General features: G+C 47.3%; 1 protein-coding gene across 1 annotated transcript; it reads right to left on the bottom strand.

Moving 5' to 3' along the window:
• Positions 1–22,221: 22,221 nt before the first annotated feature.
• Positions 22,222–24,388, bottom strand: LOC109752352 (uncharacterized). The gene is made up of 2 exons (XM_020311246.4): positions 23,705–24,388; positions 22,222–22,509 (listed from the first exon to the last, which is right to left on the bottom strand). Exon 1 carries the CDS (start codon positions 24,260–24,262, stop codon positions 23,705–23,707), a length of 558 nt encoding a protein of 185 aa, XP_020166835.1. The 5' UTR covers positions 24,263–24,388; the 3' UTR covers positions 22,222–22,509.
• Between the last annotated feature and the right edge of the window lie 2,656 nt (positions 24,389–27,044).

A 27,044-nucleotide genomic window follows, 5' to 3' on the forward strand; every position in this document is an offset into this window, starting at 1 on the left:
TAGCCATCCCTCTACTCACCCACACCTGCTGTTATTCTCCGGCGACGGCAGACGAACCAGTAAACCCTCGTACAGTCGTACTCCCCTCCGCGTGGGAAACAACTGCCGAGTCTTCCCTGCCTCCGTGTCGTCCCCTTCCTAGGCCTCGCCGTCGTCCACCGCCGTGGTGCTCTCGGCGCGGCGTGGTCAATGTGGTCAACGACCGACTTCCATCGGAAGAGTACTGTGCGTGGAGACGCTGACAGCTGGGTCCACGGCCGCAGCAAGGAAGTGCCTCCTTATTACGCGCAAAATAATTATTCCTCCACCTGACAGCGGGGACCCACCGGACGGGCCATCGTATTTCGCGAAAAAAATGTTTTCCCCCTGACTGCTGGGACCCACCAGCTACACCTTCGCACGCAAGGAAGTGCGTCCGGGCAAAAAAACAAAATGATTCGCCCCCCTGACTGCTGGGACCCACTAGCTACATCTTCGCACGCAAGGAAGTGCCTGACAGTCGGGACCCACCTGGTCGAAGCGTACGTACCGTGGTCATTCTGGTCGCGAACGTGTACGTACATATATACTGGTGGATGTAGAGGCGCGCACGTGTCGTAGTAGAGGCGCGCACGTGTCGTAGTAGAGGCGCGCACGTAGCATGTACACGTACGTACAGCGGCCAGGGTGCAAGAAAGAAAATACGGCCACGTATGTGTACATACGGGCGGGGTCTCGAACGCCTACTCGCGCATACGTATGGCGAGGGCTCGTTGACATGGCTGGGTCGGAACGGAGAAACAGCGTCGACGTCGTGTTCATGGGGAGGCAACGGAATGCGTCGTGTTCATGGGGAGGCAATGGAATGCGTTGTGTTCATCGGGAGGCAACGGAACGCGTGGGAGCCAACCAGCTGGGTCGGAATGGAATGCGTGGTCGTGTTCATCGGGAGGGCTTGGATGGAACAGGCGATGGAAACGAGGCCTGGCGTGCCGCACAACGGAGGAAACGGACCTCCTACGTTCGGAACGGGGTCCTGTTGATCGGGAGGGGTGTGGCGTACCGCAAAACGGAGGAAACGGACCTCCTACGGTCGAAACGGGGGTCCTCTTGATCGGGAGGGGTGTGGCGTACCGCAAAACGGATGAAACGGACCTCCTATGGTCGAAACGGGGGTCCTGTTGATCGGGAGGGGTGTGGCGTACCGCAAAACGGACGAAACGGACCTCCTACGGTCGAAACGGGGGTCCTGTTCATCGGGAGGGGTGTGGCGTACCGCAAAACGGGACTCCACGGGATACTGTTCATCTCCACCGTCGACCTCCTCCAGCCTCCACGGGCTACCGTCGACCTCCTCCAGCCTCCACGGGCTCCTGTTCATCCAGCCTCCACCGCGCGCTACTCCACCAGCTACTGTTCAACCACCCCTCCACGGGCACCCCTCCACCGTCTACTGTTCATCCAGCCCTCCACACCACGGGGTCCTGTTCAACCACCCCTCCACGGGCACCCCTCCACCGTCTATTGTTTATCCAGCACTCCACACCACGGGGTCCTGTTCAACCGCCCCTCCACGGGCACCCCTCCACCGTCTACTGTTCATCCAGCCCTCCACCACACCACGGGGTCCTGTTCATCCAGAGGCAACGCCACCGCTCACTGTTCAACCAAACCCCCCCCCCCCCCGCAATGCTCATTGTTCATCCCACAGGCAGCATCGATCGGCTTCAGTTAGCAGCAGTAGCGAAGGAATTGTTGGGGAACGTAGTGATTTCAAAAAATTTCCTACGAACACGCAAGATCATGGTGATGCATAGCAACGAGAGGGGAGAGTGTTGTCCACGTACCCTCGTAGACCGAAAGCGGAAGCGTTAACCCAACGCGGTTGATGTAGTCGTACGTCTTCACGATCCGACCGATCAAGTACCGAACGCACGGCACCTCTGAGTTCAGCACATGTTCAGCTCGATGACGTCCCTCGAACTCCGATCCAGCCGAGTGTTGAGGGAGAGTTTCGTCAGCACGACGGCGTGGTGACGATGATGATGTTCTACCGACGCAAGCCTTCGCCTAAGCTCTGCACCGATATTATCGAGGTGTAATATGGTGGAGGGGGGCACCGCACACGGCTAAAATATCGTATATCAATTGCGTGTCAAGAGGTGCCCCCCTGCCCCCGTATATAAAGGAGCAAGGGGGAGGCCGGTGGCCAAGGGAGGAGAGGCGCGCCAGGAGGAGTCCTACTCCTACCGGGAGTAGGACTCCCCCCTTTCCATGTTGGACTAGGAGTGGAAGAGGGGAAGAGGTGGAGGGGAGGAAGGAAGGGGGGCGCCGCCCCCCTCTCCTTGTCCTATTCGGACTGGGGGGGAAGGGGGCGCGGCCCTGCCCTAGCCTCCTCTCCTCTCTTCCACCTAGGCCCACTAAGGCCCATTAAGTTACCGGGGGGGTTCCGGTAACCTCCCGGTACTCCGGAAAAATCCCGATTTCACCCGGAACACTTCCGATGTCCAAACATAGGCTTCCAATATATCAATCTTTATGTCTCGACCATTTCGAGACTCCTCGTCATGTCCGTGATCACATCCGGGACTCCGAACAACCTTCGGTACATCAAAACATATAAACTCATAATATAACTGTCATCGTAACGTTAAGCGTGCGGACCCTACGGGTTCGAGAACTATGTAGACATGACCGAGACACCTCTCCGGTCAATAACCAATAGCGGAACCTGGATGCTCATATCGGTTCCCACATATTCTACGAAGATCTTTATCGGTCAGACCGCATAACAACATACGTTGTTCCCTTTGTCATCGGTATGTTACTTGCCCGAGATTCGATCGTCGGTATCTCGATACCCAGTTCAATCTCGTTACCGGCAAGTCTCTTTACTCGTTCCGTAATACATCATCCCGCAACTAACTCATTAGTTACAATGCTTGCAAGGCTTATAGTGATGTGCATTACCGAGTGGGCCCAGAGATACCTCTCCGACAATCGGAGTGACAAATCCTAATCTCGAAATACGCCAACCCAACAAGTACCTTTGGAGACACCTGTAGAGCTCCTTTATAATCACCCAGTTACGTTGTGACGTTTGGTAGCACACAAAGTGTTCCTCCGGTAAACGGGAGTTGCATAATCTCATAGTCATAGGAACATGTATAAGTCATGAAGAAAGCAATAGCAGCATACTAAACGATCGAGTGCTAAGCTAACGGAATGGGTCAAGTCAATCACGTCATTCTCCTAATGAGGTGATCCCGTTAATCAAATGACAACTCATGTCTATGGCTAGGAAACATAACCATCTTTGATTAACGAGCTAGTCAAGTAGAGGCATACTAGTGACACTCTGTTTGTCTATGTATTCACACATGTATTATGTTTCTGGTTAATACAATTCTAGCATGAATAATAAACATTTATCATGATATAAGGAAATAAATAATACTTTATTATTGCCTCTAGGGCATATTTCCTTCAGTCTTCCACTTGCACTAGAGTCAATAATCTAGATTACACAGTAATGTTTCTTACACCCATGGAGTCTTGGTGCTGATCATGTTTTGCTCGTGGAAGAGGCTTAGTCAACGGGTCTGCAACATTCAGATCCGTATGTATCTTGCAAATTTCTATGTCTCCCACCTGGACTAAATCCCGGATGGAATTGAAGCGTCTTTTGATGTGCTTGGTTCTCTTGTGAAATCTTGATTCCTTTGCTAAGGCAATTGCACCAGTATTGTCACAAAAGATTTTCATTGGTCCCGATGCACTAGGTATGACACCTAGATCGGATATGACCTCCTTCATCCAGACTCCTTCATTTGCTGCTTCCGAAGCAGCTATGTACTCCGCTTCACACCTATATCCCGCCACGACACTTTGCTTAGAACTGCACCAACTGACAGCTCCACCGTTCAATGTAAATACGTATCCGGTTTGCGATTTAGAATCGTCCGGATCAGTGTCAAAGCTTGCATCAACGTAACCACTTACGATGAGCTATTTGTCACCTCCATAAACGAGAAACATATCCTTAGTCCTTTACAGGTATTTCTGGATGTTTTTGACCGCTGTCCAGTGATCCACTCCTGGATTACTTTGGTTCCTCCCTGCTAAACTTATAGCAAGGCACACATCAGGTCTGGTACACAGCATTGCATACATGATAGAGCCTATGGCTGAAGCATAGGGAACATCTTTCATCTTCTCTCTATCTTCTGCAGTGGTCGGGCATTGAGTCTTACTCAATCTCACACCTTGTAGTACAGGCAAGAACCCTTTCTTTGCTTGATCCATTTTGAACTTCTTCAAAACTTTGTCAAGGTATGTGCTTTGTGAAAGTCCAATTAAGCGTCTTGATCTATCTCTATAGATCTTAATGCCTAATATATATGCAGCTTCACCGAGGTCTTTCATTGAAAAACTCTTATTCAAGTATCCCTTTATGCTATCCAGAAATTCTATATCATTTCCAATCAGCAATATGTCATCCACATATAATATCAGAAATGCTACTGAGCTCCCACTCACTTTCTTGTAAATACAGGCTTCTCCAAAAGTCTGTATAAAACCAAATGCTTTGATCACACTATCAAAGCGTTTATTCCAACTCCGAGAGGCTTGCACCAGTCCATAAATGGATCGCTGGAGCTTGCACACTTTGTTAGCTCCCTTCGGATCGACAAAACCTTCCGGTTGCATCATATACAACTCTTCTTCCAGAAATCCATTCGGGAATGCAGTTTTGAAATCCATTTGCCAAATTTCATAATCATAAAATGCGGCAATTGCTAACATGATTCGGACAGACTTAAGCATCGCTACGGGTGAGAAGGTCTCATCGTAGTCAATCCCTTGAACTTGTCGAAAACCTTTCGCAACAAGTCGAGCTTTATAGACAGTAACATTACCGTCAGCGTCAGTCTTCTTCTTGAAAATCCATTTATTTTCAATGGCTTGCCGATCATCGGGCAAGTCAACCAAAGTCCATACTTTGTTCTCATACATGGATCCCATCTCGGATTTCATGGCTTCAAGCCATTTTCCGGAATCTGGGCTCACCATCGCTTCTTCATAGTTCGTAGGTTCGTCATGGTCTAGTAACATAACCTCCAGAACAGGATTATCGTACCACTCTGGTGCGGATCTTAATCTAGTTGATCTACGAGGTTCAGTAATAACTTGATTTGAAGTTTCATGATCATTATCATTAACTTCCCCACTAATTGGTGTAGGTGTCGCAGAAACTGGTTTCTGTGATGATCTACTTTCCAATAAGGGAGCAGGTACAGTTACCTCGTCAAGTTCTACTTTCCTCCCACTCACTTCTTTCGAGAGAAACTCCTTCTCTAGAAAGGATCCATTCTTAGCAACAAATGTCTTGCCTTCGGATCTGTGATAGAAGGTGTACCCAACAGTCTCCTTTGGGTATCCTATGAAGACACATTTCTCCGATTTAGGTTCGAGCTTATCAGGTTGAAGTTTCTTCACATAAGCATCGCAACCCCAAACTTTAAGATACAACAACTTTGGTTTCTTGCCAAACCATAGTTCATAAGGTGTCGTTTCTACGGATTTTGATGGTGCCCTATTTAGAGTAAATGCAGCCGTCTCTAAAGCATAACCCCAAAACGATAGCGGTAAATCAGTAAGAGACATCATAGATCGCACCATATCTAGTAAAGTACGATTACGACGTTCGGACACACCATTACACTGTGGTGTTCCGGGTGGCGTGAGTTGCGAAACTATTCCGCATTGTTTCAAATGTAGGCCAAACTCGTAACTCAAATATTCTCCTCCACGATCTGATCGTAGAAACTTTATTTTCTTGTTACGATGATTTTCAACTTCGCTCTGAAATTCTTTGAACTTTTCAAATGTTTCAGACTTATGTTTCATTAAGTAGATATACCCATATCTGCTCAAATCATCTGTGAAGGTGAGAAAATAATGATATCCGCCACGAGCTTCAATATTCATCGGACCACATACATCTGTATGTATGATTTCCAATAAATCTGTTGCTCTCTCCATAGTTCCGGAGAACGGTGTTTTAGTCATCTTGCCCATGAGACACGGTTCGCAAGTACCAAGTGATTCATAATCAAGTGATTCCAAAAGTCCACCAGTATGGAGTTTCTTCATGCGCTTTACACCGATATGACCTAAACCACAGTGCCACAAATAAGTTGCACTGTCGTTATCAACTCTGCATCTTTTGGCTTCGACATTATGAATATGTGTGTCACTACTATCGAGATTCATTAAAAATAGACCACTCTTCAAGGGTGCATGACCATAAAAGATATTATTCATATAAATAGAACAACCATTATTCTCTGATTTAAATGAATAACCGTCTCGCATTAAACAAGATCCAGATATAATGTTCATGCTCAACGCTGGCACCAAATAACAATTATTTAGGTCTAAAACTAATCCCGAAGGTAGATGTAGAGGTAGCGTGCCGACCGCGATCACATCGACTTTGGAACCATTTCCCACGCGCATCGTCACCTCGTCCTTAGCCAATCTTCGCTTAATCCGTAGCCCCTGTTTCGAGTTGCAAATATTAGCAACAGAACCAGTATCAAATACCCAGGTGCTACTGCAAGCATTAGTAAGGTACACATCAATAACATGTATATCACATATACCTTTGTTAACCTTGCCATCCTTCTTATCCGCCAAATACTTGGGGCAGTTCCGCTTCTAGTGACCAGTCTGCTTGCAGTAGAAGCACTCAGTTTCAGGCTTAGGTCCAGACTTGGGTTTCTTCTCCTGAACAGCAACTTGCTTGTTGTTCTTCTTGAAGTTCCCCTTCTTCTTCCCTTTGCCCTTTTTCTTGAAACTAGTGGTCTTACTGACCATCAACACTTGATGCTCCTTTTTGATTTCTACCTCTGCTGCCTTTAGCATTGCGAAGAGCTCGGGAATTGTCTTATTCATCCCTTGCATGTTATAGTTCATCACGAAGCTCTTGTAGCTTGGTGGCAGTGATTGAAGAATTCTGTCAATGACGCTATCATCCGGAAGATTAACTCCCAGTTGAATCAAGTGATTATTATACCCAGACATTTTGAGTATATGCTCACCGACAGAACTATTCTCTTCCATCTTGCAGCTGTAGAACTTATTGGAGACTTCATATCTCTCAATCCGGGCATTTGCTTGAAATATTAACTTCAACTCCTGGAACATCTCATATGCTCCATGACGTTCAAAACGTCGTTGAAGACCCGGTTCTAAGCCGTAAAGCATGGCACACTGAACTATCGAGTAGTCATCAGCTTTGCTCTGCCAGACGTTCATAACTTCTGGTGTTGCTCTTGCAGGAGGCCTGGCACCTAGCGGCGCTTCCAGGACGTAATTCTTCTGTGCAGCAATGAGGATAATCCTCAAGTTACGGACCCAGTCTGTATAATTGCTACCATCATATTTCAACTTTGCTTTCTCAAGGAACGCATTAAAATTCAACGGAGCAACAGCACGGGCCATTTATCTACAATTAACATAGACAAGCAAGATACTATCAGGTACTAAGTTCATGATAAATTCAAGTTCAATTAATCATATTACTTAAGAACTCCCACTTAGATAGACATCCCTCTAATCATCTAAGTGATTACGTGATCCAAATCAACTAAACCATGTCCGATCATCACGTGAGATGGAGTAGTTTCAATGGTGAACATCACTATGTTGATCATATCTACTATATGATTCACGCTCGACCTTTCGGTGTCCGTGTTCCGAGGCCATATCTGCATATGCTAGGCTCGTCAAGTTTAACCTGAGTATTCCGCGTGTGCAACTGTTTTGCACCCGTTGTATTTGAACGTAGAGCCTATCACACCCGATCATCACGTGGTGTCTCAGCACGAAGAACTTTCGCAACGGTGCATACTCAGGGAGAACACTTTTATCTTGAAATTCTAGTGAGAGATCATCTTATAATGCTACCGTCAATCAAAGCAAGATAAGATGCATAAAAAGATAAACATAACATGCAATCAATATCAGTGATATGATATGGCCATCATCATCTTGTGCTTGTGATCTCCATCTCCGAAGCACCGTCATGATCACCATCGTCACCGGCGCGACACCTTGATCTCCATCGTAGCATCGTTGTCATCTCGCCAATCTTATGCTTCTACGACTATTGCTACCGCTTAGTGATAAAGTAAAGCATTACAGGGCGATTGCATTGCATACAATAAAGCGACAACCATATGGCTCCTGCCAGTTGCCGATAACTCGGTTACAAAACATGATCATCTCATACAATAAAATATAGCATCATGTCTTGACCATATCACATCACAACATGCCCTGCAAAAACATGTTAGACGTCCTCTACTTTGATGTTGCAAGTTTTACGTGGCTGCTACGGGCTTAGCAAGAACCATTCTTACCTACGCATCAAAACCACAACGATAGTTTATCAAGTTGGTGCTGTTTTAACCTTCGCAAGGACCGAGCGTAGCCACACTCGGTTCAACTAAAGTGAGAGAGACAGACACCCGCCAGTCACCTTTAAGCAACGAGTGCTCGCAATGGTGAAACCAGTCTCGCGTAAGCGTACGCGTAATGTCGGTCCGGGCCGCTTCATCTCACAATACCGCTGAACCAAAGTATGACATGCTGGTAAGTAGTATGACTTATATCGCCCACAACTCACTTGTGTTCTACTCGTGCATAGCATCAACGCATAAAACCAGGCTCGGATGCCACTGTTGGGGAACGTAGTGATTTCAAAAAATTTCCTACGAACACGCAAGATCATGGTGATGCATAGCAACGAGAGGGGAGAGTGTTGTCCACGTACCCTCGTAGACCGAAAGCGGAAGCGTTAACACAACGCGGTTGATGTAGTCGTACGTCTTCACGATCCGACCGATCAAGTACCGAACGCACGGCACCTCCGAGTTCAGCACACGTTCAGCTCGATGACGTCCCTCGAACTCCGATCCAGCCGAGTGTTGAGGGAGAGTTTCGTTAGCACGACGGCGTGGTGACGATGATGATGTTCTACCGATGCAGGGCTTCGCCTAAGCTCCGCAACGATATTATCGAGGTGTAATATGGTGGAGGGGGGCACCGCACACGGCTAAAATATCGTATATCAATTGTGTGTCAAGAGGTGCCCCCCTGCCCCCGTATATAAAGGAGCAAGGGGGAGGCCGGCGGCCAAGGGAGGAGAGGCGCGCCAGGAGGAGTCCTACTCCTACCGGGAGTAGGACTCCCCCCCTTTCCATGTTGGACTAGGAGTGGAAGAGGGGAAGAGGTGGAGGGGAGGAAGGAAGGGGGGCGCCGCCCCCTCTCCTTGTCCTATTCGGACTGCGGGAGGAAGGGGGGCGCGGCCCTGCCCTAGCCTCCTCTTCTCTCTTCCACCTAGGCCCACTAAGGCCCATTAAGTTACCGGGGGGTTCCGGTAACCTCCGGGTACTCCGGAAAAATCCCAATTTCACCCGGAACACTTCCGATGTCCAAACATAGGCTTCCAATATATCAATCTTTATGTCTCGACCATTTCGAGACTCCTCGTCATGTCCGTGATCATATCTGGGACTCCGAACAACCTTCGGTACATCAAAACATATAAACTCATAATATAACTATCATCGTAACGTTAAGCGTGCGGACCCTACGGGTTCGAGAACTATGTAGACATGACCGAGACACCTCTCCGGTCAATAACCAATAGCGGAACCTGGATGCTCATATTGGTTCCCACATATTCTACGAAGATCTTTATCGGTCAGACCGCATAACAACATACGTTGTTCCCTTTGTCATCGGTATGTTACTTGCCCGAGATTCGATCGTCGGTATCTCGATACCTAGTTCAATCTCGTTACCGGCAAGTCTCTTTACTCGTTCCGTAATACATCATCCCGCAACTAACTCATTAGTTACAATGCTTGCAAGGCTTATAGTGATGTGCATTACCGAGTGGGCCCAGAGATACCTCTCCGACAATCGGAGTGACAAATCCTAATCTCGAAATACGCCAACCCAACAAGTACCTTTGGAGACACCTGTAGAGCTCCTTTATAATCACCCAGTTACGTTGTGACATTTGGTAGCACACAAAGTGTTCCTCCGGTAAACGGGAGTTGCATAATCTCATAGTCATAGGAACATGTATAAGTCATGAAGAAAGCAATAGCAGCATACTAAACGATCGAGTGCTAAGCTAACGGAATGGGTCAAGTCAATCACGTCATTCTCCTAATGAGGTGATCCCGTTAATCAAATGACAACTCATGTCTATGGCTAGGAAACATAACCATCTTTGATTAACGAGCTAGTCAAGTAGAGGCATACTAGTGACACTCTGTTTGTCTATGTATTCACACATGTATTATGTTTCTGGTTAATACAATTCTAGCATGAATAATAAACATTTATCATGATAAAAGGAAATAAATAATACTTTATTATTGCCTCTAGGGCGTATTTCCTTCAGGAATCGCTCGATCGGGTTCAGTTAACAGCCATCGATCGATCGCTCGGGTTTAGTAACGCGTAGACCGCAGTGCAATCGCTCGGGTTCAATTAGAGCCCAACGCCTCGCTCGGGTTCGGTTAGAACCAATGCCTCGCACACACGCGCGTACGTGTATGAGAGAAACGCACATCGCTCGGCCCCCGACCTCCCACCGTAACCGGGAACTCCCCGAAATTTTCCTCGCCCTCGCTTCTACCACGGTTTTTTCCGTCATGGACGGCCCAAAGAATGTCATGCAGCTGCGTCTCCGGCCCGCCCAGGATGAAAAGCCCATTTTCTGTCATGATTTTTTGTCATAGAAGTAGGAGCCCACCACATCTATGATGATCCCGGGTTTTGTCACAATTATCGTCATCGAAGTGTCATATGTATGACAGAAAAAAAATTCGTTCGGCCCAAAATGTCACGGATGTGTCTTTTTTTTTGTAGTGAAACGCCGAGATGTTGAGGATGAAATTGGGGGCCAGATCGTAAAAGTCCAGCCCATAGTAGAACATGAGCCCGCGGACAAACGGGTGGAGGGGAAATCCCAGTCCGTGGACGAAGTGGGTAAGAAAAACCACCCTCTCATGGGGTTCTGGAGTAGGGACGATCTGCCCCGCATCTAGCAGCCGGTGCGCGATATCCGCGGCCAGATATCCGGCTCTCCGTAGCTTTGTGATGTCCTCTTCCGTAACGGAGGAGACCATCCACTTGCCTCCCGCTCCGGACATGCTTGGAGTGGTTTGAGGAGAAAATGCGAACTTGGGTGCTGGAGCTCGAGTGCGCAAGAATGGATGAGCAAGGAGGAAGAAGGCGTGGGTGAAAAAGAGGAATCCTCGTCCCTTTATAAGGGCGAAAGAAACTATACGCCTCCCCACCTGCCTGGTAAACTCGCTTATTCCCCAAGCGCCGTAACTGATGGTGCGGTTGGGTTACCCACACCCGTATTGATGAGAATCCCGTGATAAGGGGACACGATCTCTGCTTCGACAAGACGTGCTAAGAAAACCGCCTCGCAATATGTGCAGTAGCTGGTTGAGAAACGGTTCGAATAATGACCAGGCCGTGGTGTGATATCATGCTGCCGAATGTGTCAGCAGATTAGATTTGTGGAAATATTATTCTCTCTGCGGTGGTATGTGGAATTTGTTTTGCAGAGCCGGACACTATCCTTGTGTTCAAATCTTATATGGAGTATTCGGAGGAGGAACCCGCCTTGCAATGTCGAAGACAATCTGCGCGCCGGACTCATCGTCATTGAAGCCTGGTTCAGGGGCTACTGAGGGAGTCCTGGATTAGGGGGTCCTCGGACAGCCGGAGTATATCCTTCGGCCGGACTGTTGGACTATGAAGACACAAGATTGAAGACTTCGACCCGTGTCCGGATGGGACTCTCCTTGGCGTGGAAGGCAAGCTTGGCAATACGGATATGTAGATCTCCTCCCTTGTAACCGACTCTGTGTAACCCTAGACCCCTCCGGTGTCTATATAAACCGAAGGGTTTAGTCCGTAGGACAACAATAATCATACCATAGGCTAGCTTCTAGGGTTTAGCCTCTACGATCTCGTGGTAGATCAACTCTTGTAATACTCATATCATCAAGATCAATCAAGCAGGAAGTAGGGTATTACCTCCATCGAGAGGGCCCGAACCTGGGTAAACATCGTGTCCCCCGCCTCCTGTTACCATCCGCCTTAGACGCACAGTTCGGGACCCCCTACCCGAGATCCGCCGGTTTTGACACCGACACCCACCTGGGGCACCTTCCGGTCTTCGTTTTTCTTTTGTTTGCTTGTCTCCCAAGATAAAAAAATCTTTATATACCCGCCGAACCTATTGACCACCGTATCGCGGAGAAATCTTCTGTTTTCTCTTCTTGCTGTTTTCGGTCAGATCTATTAAGCCAGGCATCATGGCTTCCTCCTCCTCCGACAACATGGAAGAAGATGCTTGGTTGATGAAGATTGAGCTGAAGAGAGAGAGGAACCCATAGGAGCCGTCAAGGGAGACAAAAGCAAGGAGGCTACTGGAGATCTACCCCCGGTGGTCGAACAAGCACTGCCAGCTGAGGAGGAAGAAGAAGATATCCTTAAACCTTATTATGCTCATCTTACCCCTACTGAGATTGCAGCCTTTCGGATCGTTGAAACGGTTCGTGTGCAGAATAAATACCTCACTCGTGAAAATATTCTGCATCAAGAGCACATCATCTTCCTCCGGAGCATCATACGTAGATGGGAGAATCTCTTGATCTTGAAAGACAGGATCTCTACTTCACCACCACCTTCTTCTTCATCACCAAAAGAAAATTGAGTTTCGGGTATGGGCACTCCCCTTGGCTTCCACCAAGCTTGGGGGAGGTGCCCCGGAATCGTATCATCCCCACTATCTTTTTCCTTTACTTATTTTAGTTCGATCCTTTGCTTTAGATGAATAGAAGTTTAGTTTGATCCCTTCTTTTCGAGAGCTTGCTTAGTGATCTATCCTTGTAATCGTGTGCGAGATATATAATAAAGTTTGTTTGAGTTTTTGCTTTCTTTACTTTCATGTTGCAATAAAAAGAAAGGAAATAAATGAAAAGGATCATATGCTAATCTTATGGTAGGTGATGACACCACATAAGGAAAAGTATAAGTAGAAAATTTGATTAGAGATTGACAAACATAGCATTGGTCAATGATGCAACTCATGAAAGAATTAATAAGGGAAGAGAAGATTCACATATAAATACACTATCCTAGAAATCTTTTGCGATTGTGAGCCCCCATCAAAATATTATATGCCAAAATTGTTGACGTTGGACAAGGAAGACAATGTAATGATTTATGTTTGTTCATATTCACATAGAAGTTATATTGTCATAGATCCTTCAAAATGTGGTGCTTGCCCCTATCTTTTCTAGCCAAAATTCCGCACCAAGTAGAGATACTACTTGTGCATCCAAAAACCCTTAAACCCAAATCTTATTTTCAAGAGTCCACAATACCTACCTAGGGATTGAGCAAGATCCTTCAAGTAAGTTGTCGTCGGTGCGAGATCACTAAGTGTAAGAGAAAATTAAGCGTTGTATGAACTTGTGATGGTGAAGAATAAAAGCGACAGAGTACATAATAAAGGTCGCTATCACAAGGGGCAATACAACATGACGTTCTTTTTCACGAAGGGGTTGAGCATACAAACAAATAAGCGCATGGCAACCTCTGCTTCCCTAGCGAAGGGCCTATCTTTCAATTTTATTTATTTACTTTTATGCAAGAGTCAAGTTTCTTCTCTCTATTCCTTTTTATTTTTCTCCTTCAGCAAGCATCATGTGGTGAGGAAAAATCTAGGCACATATGTCCAGTTGAATATGGGTAGCATGAGTTATTATTGTTGAAATCACCCTTGAGGTGAATACGTCGGGAGGCGAAACTGCAAGCCCCTATCTTTCTATGTGTCCGGTTGAAACGTTTTGCTCATATGTATGCGATGAGTGTTAGCAATCATAGAAGACTATATGATGGTTGAGTATGTGGACTTGCCTAAAGGCTCCTATACGTGACCCTTCCTGAAAAGATGATGAATTGTAGTTGCAAAGTTGACTGAGAACATAGTTTGTTGGTTTCTAATAGAGTTTATGATTTACACTTCAACTGTGTGATGAATTGTCACTTATTCATGAGAAGTTTATGATAAAAGTTCTATGAGAAAAGTCTCGTGTTTAAATTTGTTGCTGTTATAATAATCTACATGATGCTTCTATGTTCGTATTTTGTTTTTATCGACACCTCTCTCTCTCTAAGCATGTGGACATGTTTTTCGATTTCGGTTTTCGCTTGAGCACAAGTGAGGTCTAAGCTTGGGGGAGTTGATACGTCCATTTTGCATCATCTTTTCCTACTGTTATTTATAATGTTTTTATGCATAATAATGCTTTTTGGAGTAATTCTAATGTCTTTTCTCTCATAATACGCAAGGTACACACAAAGAGGGAGAATCCGGCTGCTGGAAATCTGGACCTGGAAAAGCTATGTCAGGCCACCCATTCTGCACAACTCCAAACAAGCTGAAACTTCATAGAGATTTTTTATGGAATATTTGAAGAATATTGGAGCAACTAAGTACCAGAGGGGGCCCACCAGGTGGGCACAACCCACCTAGGCATGCTAGGGAGCCCAGGCGTGCCCTGGTGGGTTATGCTCACCCAGGCCCACCTCCGGTGCCCATCTTCTGGTACATAGGTCATTTTGACCTAGAAAAATTAAGGAGAAGACTTTCGGGACGGAGCGCCGCCGTCTCAAGGCGGAACTTGGGCAGGAACACTTTTGCCCTCCGGCGGAGCGATTCCTCCGGGGGAACTTCCCTCCCGGAGGGGGAAATCATCGTCATCATCATCACCAACAACTCCCATCTTGGGGAGGGCAATCTCCATCAACATCTTCAACAGCACCATCTCATCTCAAATCCTAGTTCATCTCTTGTGTTCAATCTTTGTACCGGAACTATAGATTGGTGCTTGTGGGTGACTAGTAGTGTTGATTACATCTTGTAGTTGATTGCTATATGGTTTATTTGGTGGAAGATTATATGTTCAGATCCAATATGCTATTTAATACCCCTCTGATCTTGAGCATGTTTATCACTTGTGAGTAGTTATTTTTGTTCTTGAGGTCATGGGAGAAATCATGTTGCAAGTAATCATGTGAACTTGATATGTGTTCGGTATTTTGATAGTATGTATGTTGTGACTCCCTTAGTGGTGTCATGTGAACGTCGACTACATGACACTTCACCATATTTGGGCCTAAGGGAATGCATTGTGGAGTAGTTATTAGATGATGGGTTGCGAGAGTGACAGAAGCTTAAACCCTAGTTTTTGCGCTATTCCGTATGGGACCGATTGAACCCAAAAGTTTAATGTTATGGTTAGAATTTATTCTTAACACTTTTCTCGTAGTTGCGGATGCTTGTGAGGGGGTTAATCATAAATAGGAGGCTTGTTCAAGTAAGAACAGCAGCTAAGCACCGGTCCACCCACATATTAAATTATCAAAGTAGCGAACACGAATTGAATCAACATGGTGAAAGTGACTAGATGAAATTCCCGTGTACCCTCAAGAACGCTTTGCTTACTATAAGAGACCGTTTTGGCATGTCCTTTGCCTTAGAAGGATTGAGCTACCTTGCTGCACTTTTGTTACTATTATCGTTACTTGCTCATTACAAAATATCTTGCTATCAAACTACTCTGTTAATTACAATTTTAGCACTTGCAGACATTACCTTGCTGAAAACCACTTGTCATTTCCTTTTGCTCCTCGTTGGGTTCGACACTCTTACTTATCGAAAAGAGCTACAATTGATCCCCTATACTTGTGTGTCATCAGGCGCCTCGTAGTGGGGTCTATGCTGGCACTGCTTCGACCCCCGTGGCCTCGGACATATGTTATCCGGTATCCGCGGCTTGCCGACGTCCTCCGTCGACGCGGCTTCGTCCCCGACGACCTAGTGGATGTGTCCCGTCCAGCTCAATTGGCCCGTCGTTGTCTTATCGGCTACGCCCCGGCAACTTGGATCTGCGTCCGCCAACACCTTGCTTGCCCGCGATATCAATCGTTGTCGCCTTCCCTGTGTCGGTTCCCTTGCCTCGCCGCCTACCCAACCATGTATAGCTCCACGCCTCGCCTTGCGCTAGATCCAATGCATGTGTGTTTCGGTGGTGTCCGGCACCACCTCCGGCGGTTGGTGCAACCCCACCCTTCCCTTCCCGGCATGGTAGTTTTGACTAGTAGTGGCTCCCTCAACGATTCCGGATCCGACGGCTTTGGGATTGCTCAGACTAAGGCCAGGGAGAAATATCTGCCCGGCTTGCCGGTGCTAGCAGTGACGACACCTGCGGGGGGGTGGGCATTTTCCCTTCTTGGAGGCTCTTCCATGCCTTCGTTTGTGCCCCTCGTGAGCTCAGGAGAAACTCTAGGTCCGGTTCTCCAGATCTGATGGCGACGGCTTCATGGCGCTGTTTTCATTCGTGAAGACTCTGTTTTGCTCGCTCGCTTTAAATTTCGTCAAGCTCTTGCGTATTCATAAAAAAATGTCTTAATCTATATGGAACGTCTAGCTAAACGACGAGTTTCGGTCTTCTGCCCTCGGATGTATGGAGTGTACTAAGTAGCGGTGAGGCAGCACGTGCCGACGTGCGTATTACTACACCATATATACACTTTTTTTAGATTAATTACTTACTCATTTTCGTCTCTATTATCTGCAACAAATGGCCAAGTAGCCGGAGACGACGACGACCCAATATCCATTCCATGCAATTAAACCGACGAGAAAGACGTCTTGTAGGAGCTGCGCCAACTTGGTACTTCCTCCTTTCCGGTTTATAGGGCTTATCTCAAATTTTTTATTTTTTAATTTAAAGGGTTCATCTCCATCTCCTTTTGAGACTTCGAGGCACATTAAATCTTCGCATGCAAGAATTAAAAAAACTAACCAATGCATGTAATGCTACTATTCATCTAGTGGTCAAGCATGCATGCACTGTAGTTAATCCTAATTAATGCATCAATTTAGTTTGGGTAGTTTCGTAAAGCACGAGATACATTCCAACACTCACCATTTATCTTGATTGATGAGATTTTATATTTGAGCCCTATAAACCGAAGAGGAGGGAGTGCTAGCTCACCATGATCCAGAGAGCCGTTCCATTCGTCAGAGCCGTGTCCGCCCCTCCTCGATAGGCTGCATGCGTGTGCGCGCGCGCACGCAGCGCAGCGCATGCGAATGGCGCAACGGCTGCCCCGGTGCCCCCGACACGGACCCCGATGGAACTGAATTCAGCGTGTGCGTGAAGATGATGAGCGCGCGATCTCGCCTCCACGTACGCCTCAGCGGCGGCGGAACCTTCCAGCGGTCGGCGTGTGTCACTCTCACGCACGCTCTTCCAACATTTCTAGTAGTACTACAAGTCCTGAGCAATATAGTCTTGGTTACAGTGGAACGGGCGCGACGGACAGTGTTGTTCGCGTAGAGACGTAGGCGGGAGAAGAGAAAATTACTGCCAGGCGTTCGTCACGTCACGCTAGCTAGCTTCCGCCCGTTGGTTTCTTGTGCTAGCTCCATCCCGGGAGGCAGCGGGTCTCCCATCTCCGTACGTGGTGAGAGCTCGGCACGCGTGTGCATGAACAACTCTCGTTCTGCGGCAGGTTCCTGGCTTATGCCCGCGCGACGAGGGCGGGCAGCTGATTTGTTCAACCCCAACACCGACCGTAGAAAGATCGGAGCTATATACACGAGCAAAACGGCCATTTTGCATCTTTGTCTACTCCTCTTAAGGAATCCGTCTTTACGTACCTGACGGCCTAGTTGTGCATAAAATATGTTGATGCAAATTCTAGCAGACTGCAGGTATCAGACGCTTCGGCCTGTGTTCTTCAACATAGAAGCAAAGATAAAAATCATCATCCACACGAAAAGAAAAAGGAAAGAAAAGACGACTTATTGCAGTGCCGTCGAGATAGCGTAGTGTCTCCCATGGCCAGATTTTGACAACGCTGCCGCCGAGTGGTGCCGGGCATGCATATGCGTCACCGTCATATATACTCCTATCTAATTAGCTGGGGTTGATTGGTTATTGACCAGGCAAGTTCTCTCTGAAATTATAGTACCAGCAGCACTTTCTTCATTCTTCAGTACTAAATGTGGATGGCTCAGCAAGACATGTTTTTATCTTATCCCTTAAGCTAACCGTTGGCGCGGTCAATGCAGAAAGCCACGTACGGCGTCTCTGTTCCCTGCTTCACAAGGCGTGTCAAGCTTCAGGGGGTAGCTGAAAACAGACCAGACCCGTGCATGCATGGTGCCTAGTCAATCCACACCTGTACTGTTAGTTTTTCTTTCACCCGAGAAATACTGAGTGCAACACATGTGTTGTGATAATTAGTAATCTCTATTAATTAAATCCAGAATAGCATCATGACATAAGCTTACAACTTACCAGAATTAACTAGCATATGCAAATAGACACGCGACGGTTGAACATGTATCTAGCACATCTATCGATCAGTAGATGTACCAGCACCAAGATGAAGAGAGCATACGTCTTGGTCGGCATGACCGCATCGTTCACGTTATTCGCAGCCATGCAGACCAAGGTGTTGTAGTTGAACTAGTCGTCCACCGTTGTCAACAAGTTATGAAGTAGTCAGTTGTGTGCGATCCGTTGAGCATATAATGAAAAACTACCACAATCCAGGGAACCATCCTTAAAACTATCAGGAAATTATTATTTTTATCAATTCTGAGGAATGGACATGTTGGCAGTATTGGACAATGTCCCATATGTTCACAGGGCGCGGAAGATGTCTTGCACCTGCTATTTGAATGTGAAAGGGCGAAGGAGACGTGGCGGATTCTGCGATTCGCACAAGTTATAGATGATGCAAGGAGGGAAGACCGATCTGGTTCAGTCGTAATGGAACAAATTTTACACCTCCCGGACAGCCCCATGCCAAATATGCCGAGCATAGGAGTCAAGGAGGGGATCTCAACGACTTGCTGGTATCTCTGGTGGATGCGGCGGCAGCAAACTCACAATGATCAAACTCCTAATACAACTAGATGGGCGATGGCGGTTCCAGTCATATGTCTAAATCACCATAGAGCAAGAAATGCAAGGAATATCTCTATTGATGGAACGAGGCTGAAGTGGAAGAGACCTTCCCATGGAACAGTAAAAGTCAATGTGGATGCATCTTTTCATGTTGACGAGGTCGACTGGAGCCGTTAACAGAGATGCTAGTGGTGTTTTCTTGGCCGCGGCGGCATGTTCTCAAACTCCCCACGTTACTGATGTGCATACAACAGATGAACAGAATCAATGGCAATGAAAGAGGGTCCGGCACTAGCAAACTCGCTAGGGTTCCATTCCATAGAAATTGACTCTGACTATGGAAGTTATTTCTTCGTGCACGGGTCAGGAAAGAATATGGAATGAAGCATCGGCGATCTATGCAAAATGCTTCGTCATGGCTGGGATGATAGTCTCGGTCCATTATCTTCATTGTGTGCGAGAGGTGAATAATATTGCCCATAGTTTAGCTAAATTTGCTTTTGATAATAATGTACTCCTGATTTTTTTTGTTTTTGCCCTCGCAAACGATGTAATCATTATGTCAAATCAATAAAGTAAGTCATGATGGTATTGCTAAAAAAAGTCCCTAAAACCATCACTATTCAATTTTTGCCTTAAAAGCTACCACTTCGAGTTAGTGACCGATTGGGCATTATGACAGCGATGGCCCCGTTCAGGTCCACGTGACACCACAAGGTCAACTCCGTTTGGTTGACCGCTAAGTTGACTGTGAGGCCCACATGTCATCATTAGCAGTCCTCTCTCTCTCAAGCATTTCATCAAACACTATAAACGCGCACCACCACGCTGCCCACCGGAGTCAGAGTTGAAGGTGACGATCGGCTGCGGCGGCTTGGCGAGCACCACGAGGTCGTCAGCCATGGGCGGCAGGCGGGCACTGTTAGCCGTGGGCACGAAATCTGCGATGACGCCCAGCTCGACGCGGAGGTACGCGAAGGAGCTACCGGCCACAAGTATCTTGACGGCAAAATTCAGTGTACATAAGCACAAAGAGAATTACGAAGAGGCCCCCAAATCCCCCCATTTGTTCGAACGTCCACAAACCCCCAAACCCAGCTCATATCTTTGGAGGAGATGGGTTTTTTTGGACACGTCTGGAAAGCCCACCACGTCATAACCAGCCCCCCCGGATCATCTTCTCCCTTTCTTCTCTCTCTCCATCTCCACCAATCACATGCATGTGCCTCGGCAATTTGGAGGGACACAAACGTGTGTACGGACAAATGGTGGTTCAGAGTGGACAAGCCTGAACACTATCCGGACGTGTTCATGGGCAAGTGGGGGCGAAACTAGCTCATTCTAGGTGGAGATGCTCTGGTAGAGCTGGAATGTAAGAGCATCTACAACCGCGATGGGCAAATTCGGCCCCTCAAACACCCGCGGACACGCCCAGGCGCGGCCGCGGGCACTGACCGGGCACCCCTCAAATAATGTAATCCAAATCCAGATACCTCTATTATCATATCTCAAATCCATACAAACTCATGCAACTACGTCGATGCACACACATCATCCGACTACTCCATCACTACTAACTAAACATGCCATCGGACTACCAAAATTTGGCATGTTTGGCTATGGTGGAGTTCGTCCACGTCTGCCCTTGCCCTTCCCGGCACCCTTGCTGCCCTTCTCGCGGAAGTACCGGTCGAAAACGCAGTACGGATCAAGCCGGATCTGTTCTCGCCGTCACTGTCCGCCTTCTCCTCCTTCGGTGACAGTCCGGCCATAGCACAGACCGCCCGATTCTGCTCTCGAGCGAGGGCGCGCTTGTTCCTCTGCTGTCGTTTCTTCACAATGCGGGCGCGGAAGGCTCCCTCCTCCGCGGCCGCCCGCGGCGCCGCATCAGCCGCCGCCATTTCCGCCGCGATACGGGCCACGGCGGCCCTTATCCTCTCCTTCCCACGGCGGGCCGCCCGTTCCCGGTGGGACTCATAGTCTGCGCGACCGGTGATGGGGAAGGAGAGGGGTTTCGGCTGCCGGGACCGCGAGGATCCAGCCCCAGAGGACCCGAGCACCTGTTGAGACGACGCTATGGAGTTGCGGCGGACAGATCCGTCCGTCGGCCGGGCGCTATCCTCCTGGGAGCGGTGGAGTGCAATCTGGAGCGCCATTGCCTCCTCCAACCCGCATGGAATGACACCCCAGTCGACGGATCCGGACTGGTTGGAGTCAGATCCGCTGCCTGCCATGCCAGAGAAGGCCGGAAACCGCCGGAGGTGAGCTCGAGTGGTGGAGGGGAGTGGAGGGGTGTGGAGTGAAGTGGGTGGGGTTTGGTCCCGCGAGCGGATGGGGACGAATATATGTGGGGTGGGTTGGGCCAGCATGGGCCGGGTCCAACGAGGCTGGCGTGCCCGGCCACCCCCGTATCCGCCCCATATTTGGGCTGGATATGAGGGGTGCCGGTCAACCCGGGTGTTTGAGGCTCGAGGCGTCCGTCTGGGTCAAAAAATCGTGACCGGGCGGGCCGCACGAGCGTTTGAGGTGTCCATCCAAGTCGAAAAATCGTGACCGGTCAGTGACCGGGCGGGCCGCCCGTTGAGGTGTCCGTCTGGGTCGAAAAATCGTGACCGATGAGTGACCGGAGGAGCCGCCCGAGCGTTTGAGAAGGATTTAGGGCGCCCGGCTGTGGCTGTAGATGCTCTAACAACATTTCTGCTATTTTTCCTCAAATTTGGTTTCAGGGAATCCTCGACTTGCTCTCTTGGTCTCCAAACGGCCAGGATGCTGCATCCCCTCCCAGTTGCAAGACTGGCTACCGTAGTTGCAGGGATCAGTGGAAATTGCAAGTTTGAGTCAACCAAGTCGAAAGACAAGCTGATGATTATAGCTTGAAAAACGATCTTATGCTGTGGGACGGAGGGAGTAGCAGGGAAGAGATGACAAGAAGATCCCAGCTGAAACTGCGTCTGCAGCAGCATTGGTGGCGGCCCCGTGTGCTGAGGCTGCAAAGTTCAGACACATGAGCTAGCAGGGAGCAGGTTTCACCAGCCATGATTCTTCAACATGAATTTGGAGATTAGGGCACTGGGACATTTGTTCATGCTGACTACTAGCGCAGTGACCTTTCAAAAGACTGCACAGCAGCAAAAGCTCATTTTTCTCTAGAACATGAATCTATGGTCATTCTGTTGTAGGCATAATTAAAGCACTTAAGGCTTAAGATGCATAGCCGGACAGCACAATTATGCCTAGGACGAACATATGAACATATGAGCACAATTATACCTCACATGTGCCCAAATGACCTCAGCAGTGACTAGTTTCGTTCCATTAAATTACATCATTGATTCATTTTCCCATGAATAACATAAACACGAGGAGGAAAGTACTTTCATCTGAGCATTCGAGCAGGAAAGCTCCATATCAGGATGGTGTCTGTGCACTGCAAATATGACAAGATGGTACCGAAATTAGGCAAAGTGCTAGTTTCAGCACTGAAGCATGCAACTGTTCAGTGAGATTTACCAACTGATGCAACTTGTGGAGAAACAAGTCGAATTTCTTCTAGGCTCAGCACAGGTGATGACTGGGTAGGTACTCGTAGATAATTGTAATCACTAGTCCGTGAGAAAACATTTCAACTTGGTAGAATGAAACATGAGCCACAAGACATAACAGAATATAAACTGCCCAGTACATGGATAAACTTAGGCAGTCAAAAAGTTACAACTCCCTCCAATCCATATTAACTGTCGCTGATTTAGTAAGTTGTACTAAATCAACAACAATTAATATGGATCGGAGGGAGGACCTACCATTTATTTCATATAGACAGGAGCGTCTTATCAGCCTTCGAATATTTCGTATTGTTCCATACAAAAGCTTTCTTCCAGTTCCACACACATAATTTTGATGAACACGAGAGACAACACTTCAGCTAACCAACAGATGAACATATTTACCATGCAGTTAAACTCTCAACGCCTAAATCATTCCGTTAACATTTATAGAGCATCAGGATCATTCAGTTATTATTTGAAGACCATAAACAACAATGTGTGGAAATCATTCACCGATTTTCTGATAACTAACAAAAGTTGAAAGACATACACCTTACTAAGCCATTAATAGTGTGCATCTCTAATTTCCTTGCAAATCCACATGTTCCTTATACTAGTGTATAATATGAGTAACAACAAGAGCATGGTAAAAACATGTACTCAGGCTTAATGTACTTTCTGATATTTACTCGTTACTCCTAAACAGTTCAGATCCATAACTTGCTCGTTATAGTTTTGGTTAATGTTATTAGCTGCCCATATCCACATTAGACTTGACAAAATTGGATAGCTCCAGCAACATTTGCATTTAGTCAACTGGGTTTTACTAGTGTTATCAATGAACATTTTCCCTAATAGTATTACCCACTGGACAATCAAACCAAGGATATCCTAAGAAATTTTACAAGTAAAACAGCATTGCAACACCAATATGAAAAGACAAACAGCACAGCAGAAAAACCTATTACTAGATCATCATCACCATCAATATAAGATAAGCTGAACAAAAACAGCTACATGGATCAAACTAAACAAACACAACATAACAACTGTTTCTGCTCCTACACTGGAACTTGCCTATGCAAAGATGATGCCATACTCCTTAATGGTGTCGATGACAATCCCGAGCTTCCCCTCGATCCTCTCGTTCTTCTTGGGCTCGTACGCCATGGCGAAGACGTCGGCGTCCATGGACCTCTCGGCTATGAGGCGACCGATGGTCCGGCAGGCGTTGTCGTCGATGAGGGACGGCAGCGTGGTCCTGAGGTCCTTGGCGTTGGTGGTGGCGACGGCGATGACCTTGCTGGTGCCCCGGTGCATGACCTTGGCGTGGACGAAGCGCTTGGAGAAGAAGACGTTGAGCAGGAACGGGCGCATGTACATGTCCGTGCGCTGCTTCCACGACTTGCGGTTCGGGCTCTTGTCCAACTCGCCGCGCGACCGCCGCGTCCACGCCGCTCGGACCACGAATGACCGCCGATTGGGCGCCGGTGGCGGCGAGAGAGCGAGGCGCGGTGACAAGGGGATGCGGTGCTGGGTGATGGAGGCGGACCACGACAGGGACGGCGGCCTGAGGAAGGAAGGAGGGGGGTGGCGCGTGGGGAGGGCGGCCGTGGTGGGGTAAACGGCGGCCATGGGAGCGTGGGGAGAAGCCGGGCAAGAGCGAATGGCAGGAATGGGGATTTAGCCGAAGGCCGCCTTATCCAGTACAGGGCCCAAATGCTCGTCTACTGGAAGGGCCCAAAAAGGGTGTAAATGACACGCCCGATACCTCAACTTCGCAATTTTCGCCGTAAGTCCACTTTATACTTAGAACTTAGAGCAACTTAGAGCAACTCTAACGCGCCGATCCATTTCATTTCATCCGCACGCGTCCGTTTGGATCGGCATGAAAAGCTGCATTTATGGAGTTCACTTTTCATCCGTCTACCGACTTATTTTCGGCCAAATTTTGAGCCTGATTTGTGTCGTTGCGGACACAAAGCGGACGCGCGCCTGCTCCTTCCCCTGGCCCGCTAGTCGATGGCGCATTGGCCATCCTCTTCCACCCATATCGACAACAAACCCTCGCCTGCCCCGCCCCGTCGTCGCTGCCACCCATTTTCGGTGCCTCTTCCAGCAGCCCATCGCCGCCACCACCGCCTCGCCGTGGGGCACCGAAGCTTCCCCCCCTCCCCCCACTCTGACGTCGCCGCGAGCAGGAGCGGCAACATTGGCACAGTACATCCAATTTCATCATGAAATGCGTGATTGGAGAACTCATAGCAGCTGCAAAATGGTTTGGTTGAGCATATGTGGGCTCATGTTGGCAACCAATAGATGCATTTTTTCATATGTATTTGAGACAATTTAATTTTTATTCGGCTTGTAAAACTATGCTAAATTTATTTGGTTGTAAAATTATGATATTTTTGTTTGCCTCTCAAACTATGCAAAATGTGCGAAAATGCATTGGAACACCGGGCGACTACACCCATTGGAATTGCCTCGGGATTCGAGCCCCTATATTAGAGTCATACGTATTGGACGGATTTCGCAGTGTATAGCTCTGCAGCACTCTGCATATCAGATGAATTATAAAGAGACATTTCTGCTCTGACATGTCCTGCAGGATGCATGCATTGTTCATAGCCAACGCCCAACAATCAAACTACACAGGTGGCGTTTGGTTTGAGGGCGGCAAGCGATTGGCTAAGGATATCTGTAACCACGTGGTTGGGGATAACCAATTTTTCTGTTTGGTTGTAAAGATGGGAGGTGGAAGGATAGCCAGGATTTTTTGTTTGGTTGCATGGATAAGATGCGGATGGCTTGTCTATAATTAGGCAAATATGCATCAAGAAAATAAATTACATACACACATGTGTACAACAATTTTTTTTGGAAATGAAGGCAAGCCCCCGGTCTCTGCATCATGAAGATGCATACAACCATTTTATTAGAGATCCACGGAGTATCAACAAAAAAGGTCTAACAGCTCGCAAATGGAGCAGAAATAAAAAAGAAAATTACATGCTGACACAAGCAGTCGATACAGTGATATGTAGGATAAGCCATCCGAACCGGTTGAATATAGCCCGAGCTACCATCTTCCATTGGTTGCACCCAGTAACCAAAGGCTCCCTGGAGTCCATAGGAGTGAGTAAGGACCACGTACGGATCCAAGCTGTAGCTCTGAAGATAACCTGCAAGAAAGTTAAAGAGTGTTGTCTGTTAAAAATCATATCATTCCTACAGTTCCATATAGCCCATAATAGCGCACATATTCCAATCCGAATACGAGCCGCTATAATCTGTTCAACCCCAGCTAACCACGTCCCAAACAACGACGCAATATCAACTGGAGGATTAATATTGAAAGCTATATGAATCGTTCTCCAAAGTAGTTTGGCAAGTGGGCATTCAAGAAATAAGTGTTGTATTGTTTCATCATGATCACAAAAACAGCACCGTGAACTCCCTACCCATCGCCTTTTAATTAAGTTGTCCTTTGTGAGTATCACTTGCTTGTGGACAAACCACATAAAGATTTTAATCCGCAAAGGAACCTTAACCCTCCAGATGTGTAATGACCTTGAGATTGGGCCAGAATTAATCAAATCCAAATAGAAAGATTTTACCGTCAAAATCTCATTCTTAGCTAACTTCCATTGTATCGAATCCGGCTGGTCCGAGAGTTGAACTTCTATCAATCTCCGAACCAAATGCATCCAGGCATTCCATAGCTCACCAACTAACGCACGTCGGAACTGGATATTCAGGGAAATAGTTTGAAAGACTGTGCCTACGTAATCTTCCTTACATTGCACAATATTATAAAGGGTGGGATATTGGACGGCCAGAGGTGTCTCTCCTAACCACGTATCCTCCCAAAATCTTGTTGACATCCCATTGCCAACCAAGAATTTGACCCTACGAAAGAACAAGTCCTTCGTTCGCATAAGTCCATTCCAGAATGGCGAGTCAGTCGGTCTCATGGTAACCTGGGCTAATGTTTTGGATTTTAGATACTTATTGCGCAGGATTTGTGACCTCATACCCTCCAGCTCTGTCTCGAGCTTGTAAAGCCATTTGCTCATAAGGCATTTATTCTTAATCTCTAAGTTCTCAATACCGAGACCCCCTTGGTCTTTAGGTCGTCAAAGAATATCCCATCGCGCCAGACGGTATTTCCTCTTGGCCTCATCAGACTGCCAAAAGAAACGAGATCTAAAGAAATCAAGACGCTTCCGAACTCCTTTCGGAATTTCGAAGAACGAGAGTAAAAACATCGGCATACTAGTCAATACCGAGTTAATCAGGACTAGTCTACCTCCATATGACATAAGCTTGCCCTTCCAGCAGCTGAGTTTTTTTCAATTCATTCTTAAATACACTTCCATTCTTTATTGGATAATTTACGGTGATGAATCGGTAT

The sequence above is a fragment of the Aegilops tauschii genome, chromosome 6 (genome assembly GCF_002575655.3).
Source record: "Aegilops tauschii subsp. strangulata cultivar AL8/78 chromosome 6, Aet v6.0, whole genome shotgun sequence".
Taxonomy (NCBI): domain Eukaryota; kingdom Viridiplantae; phylum Streptophyta; class Magnoliopsida; order Poales; family Poaceae; genus Aegilops; species Aegilops tauschii.

Coding starts and splice junctions, on each gene's coding strand:
- LOC109752352 (XM_020311246.4), bottom strand. CDS start 24,262: ATGGCCGCCGTTTACCCCACCACGGCCGCCCTCCCCACGCGCCACCCC.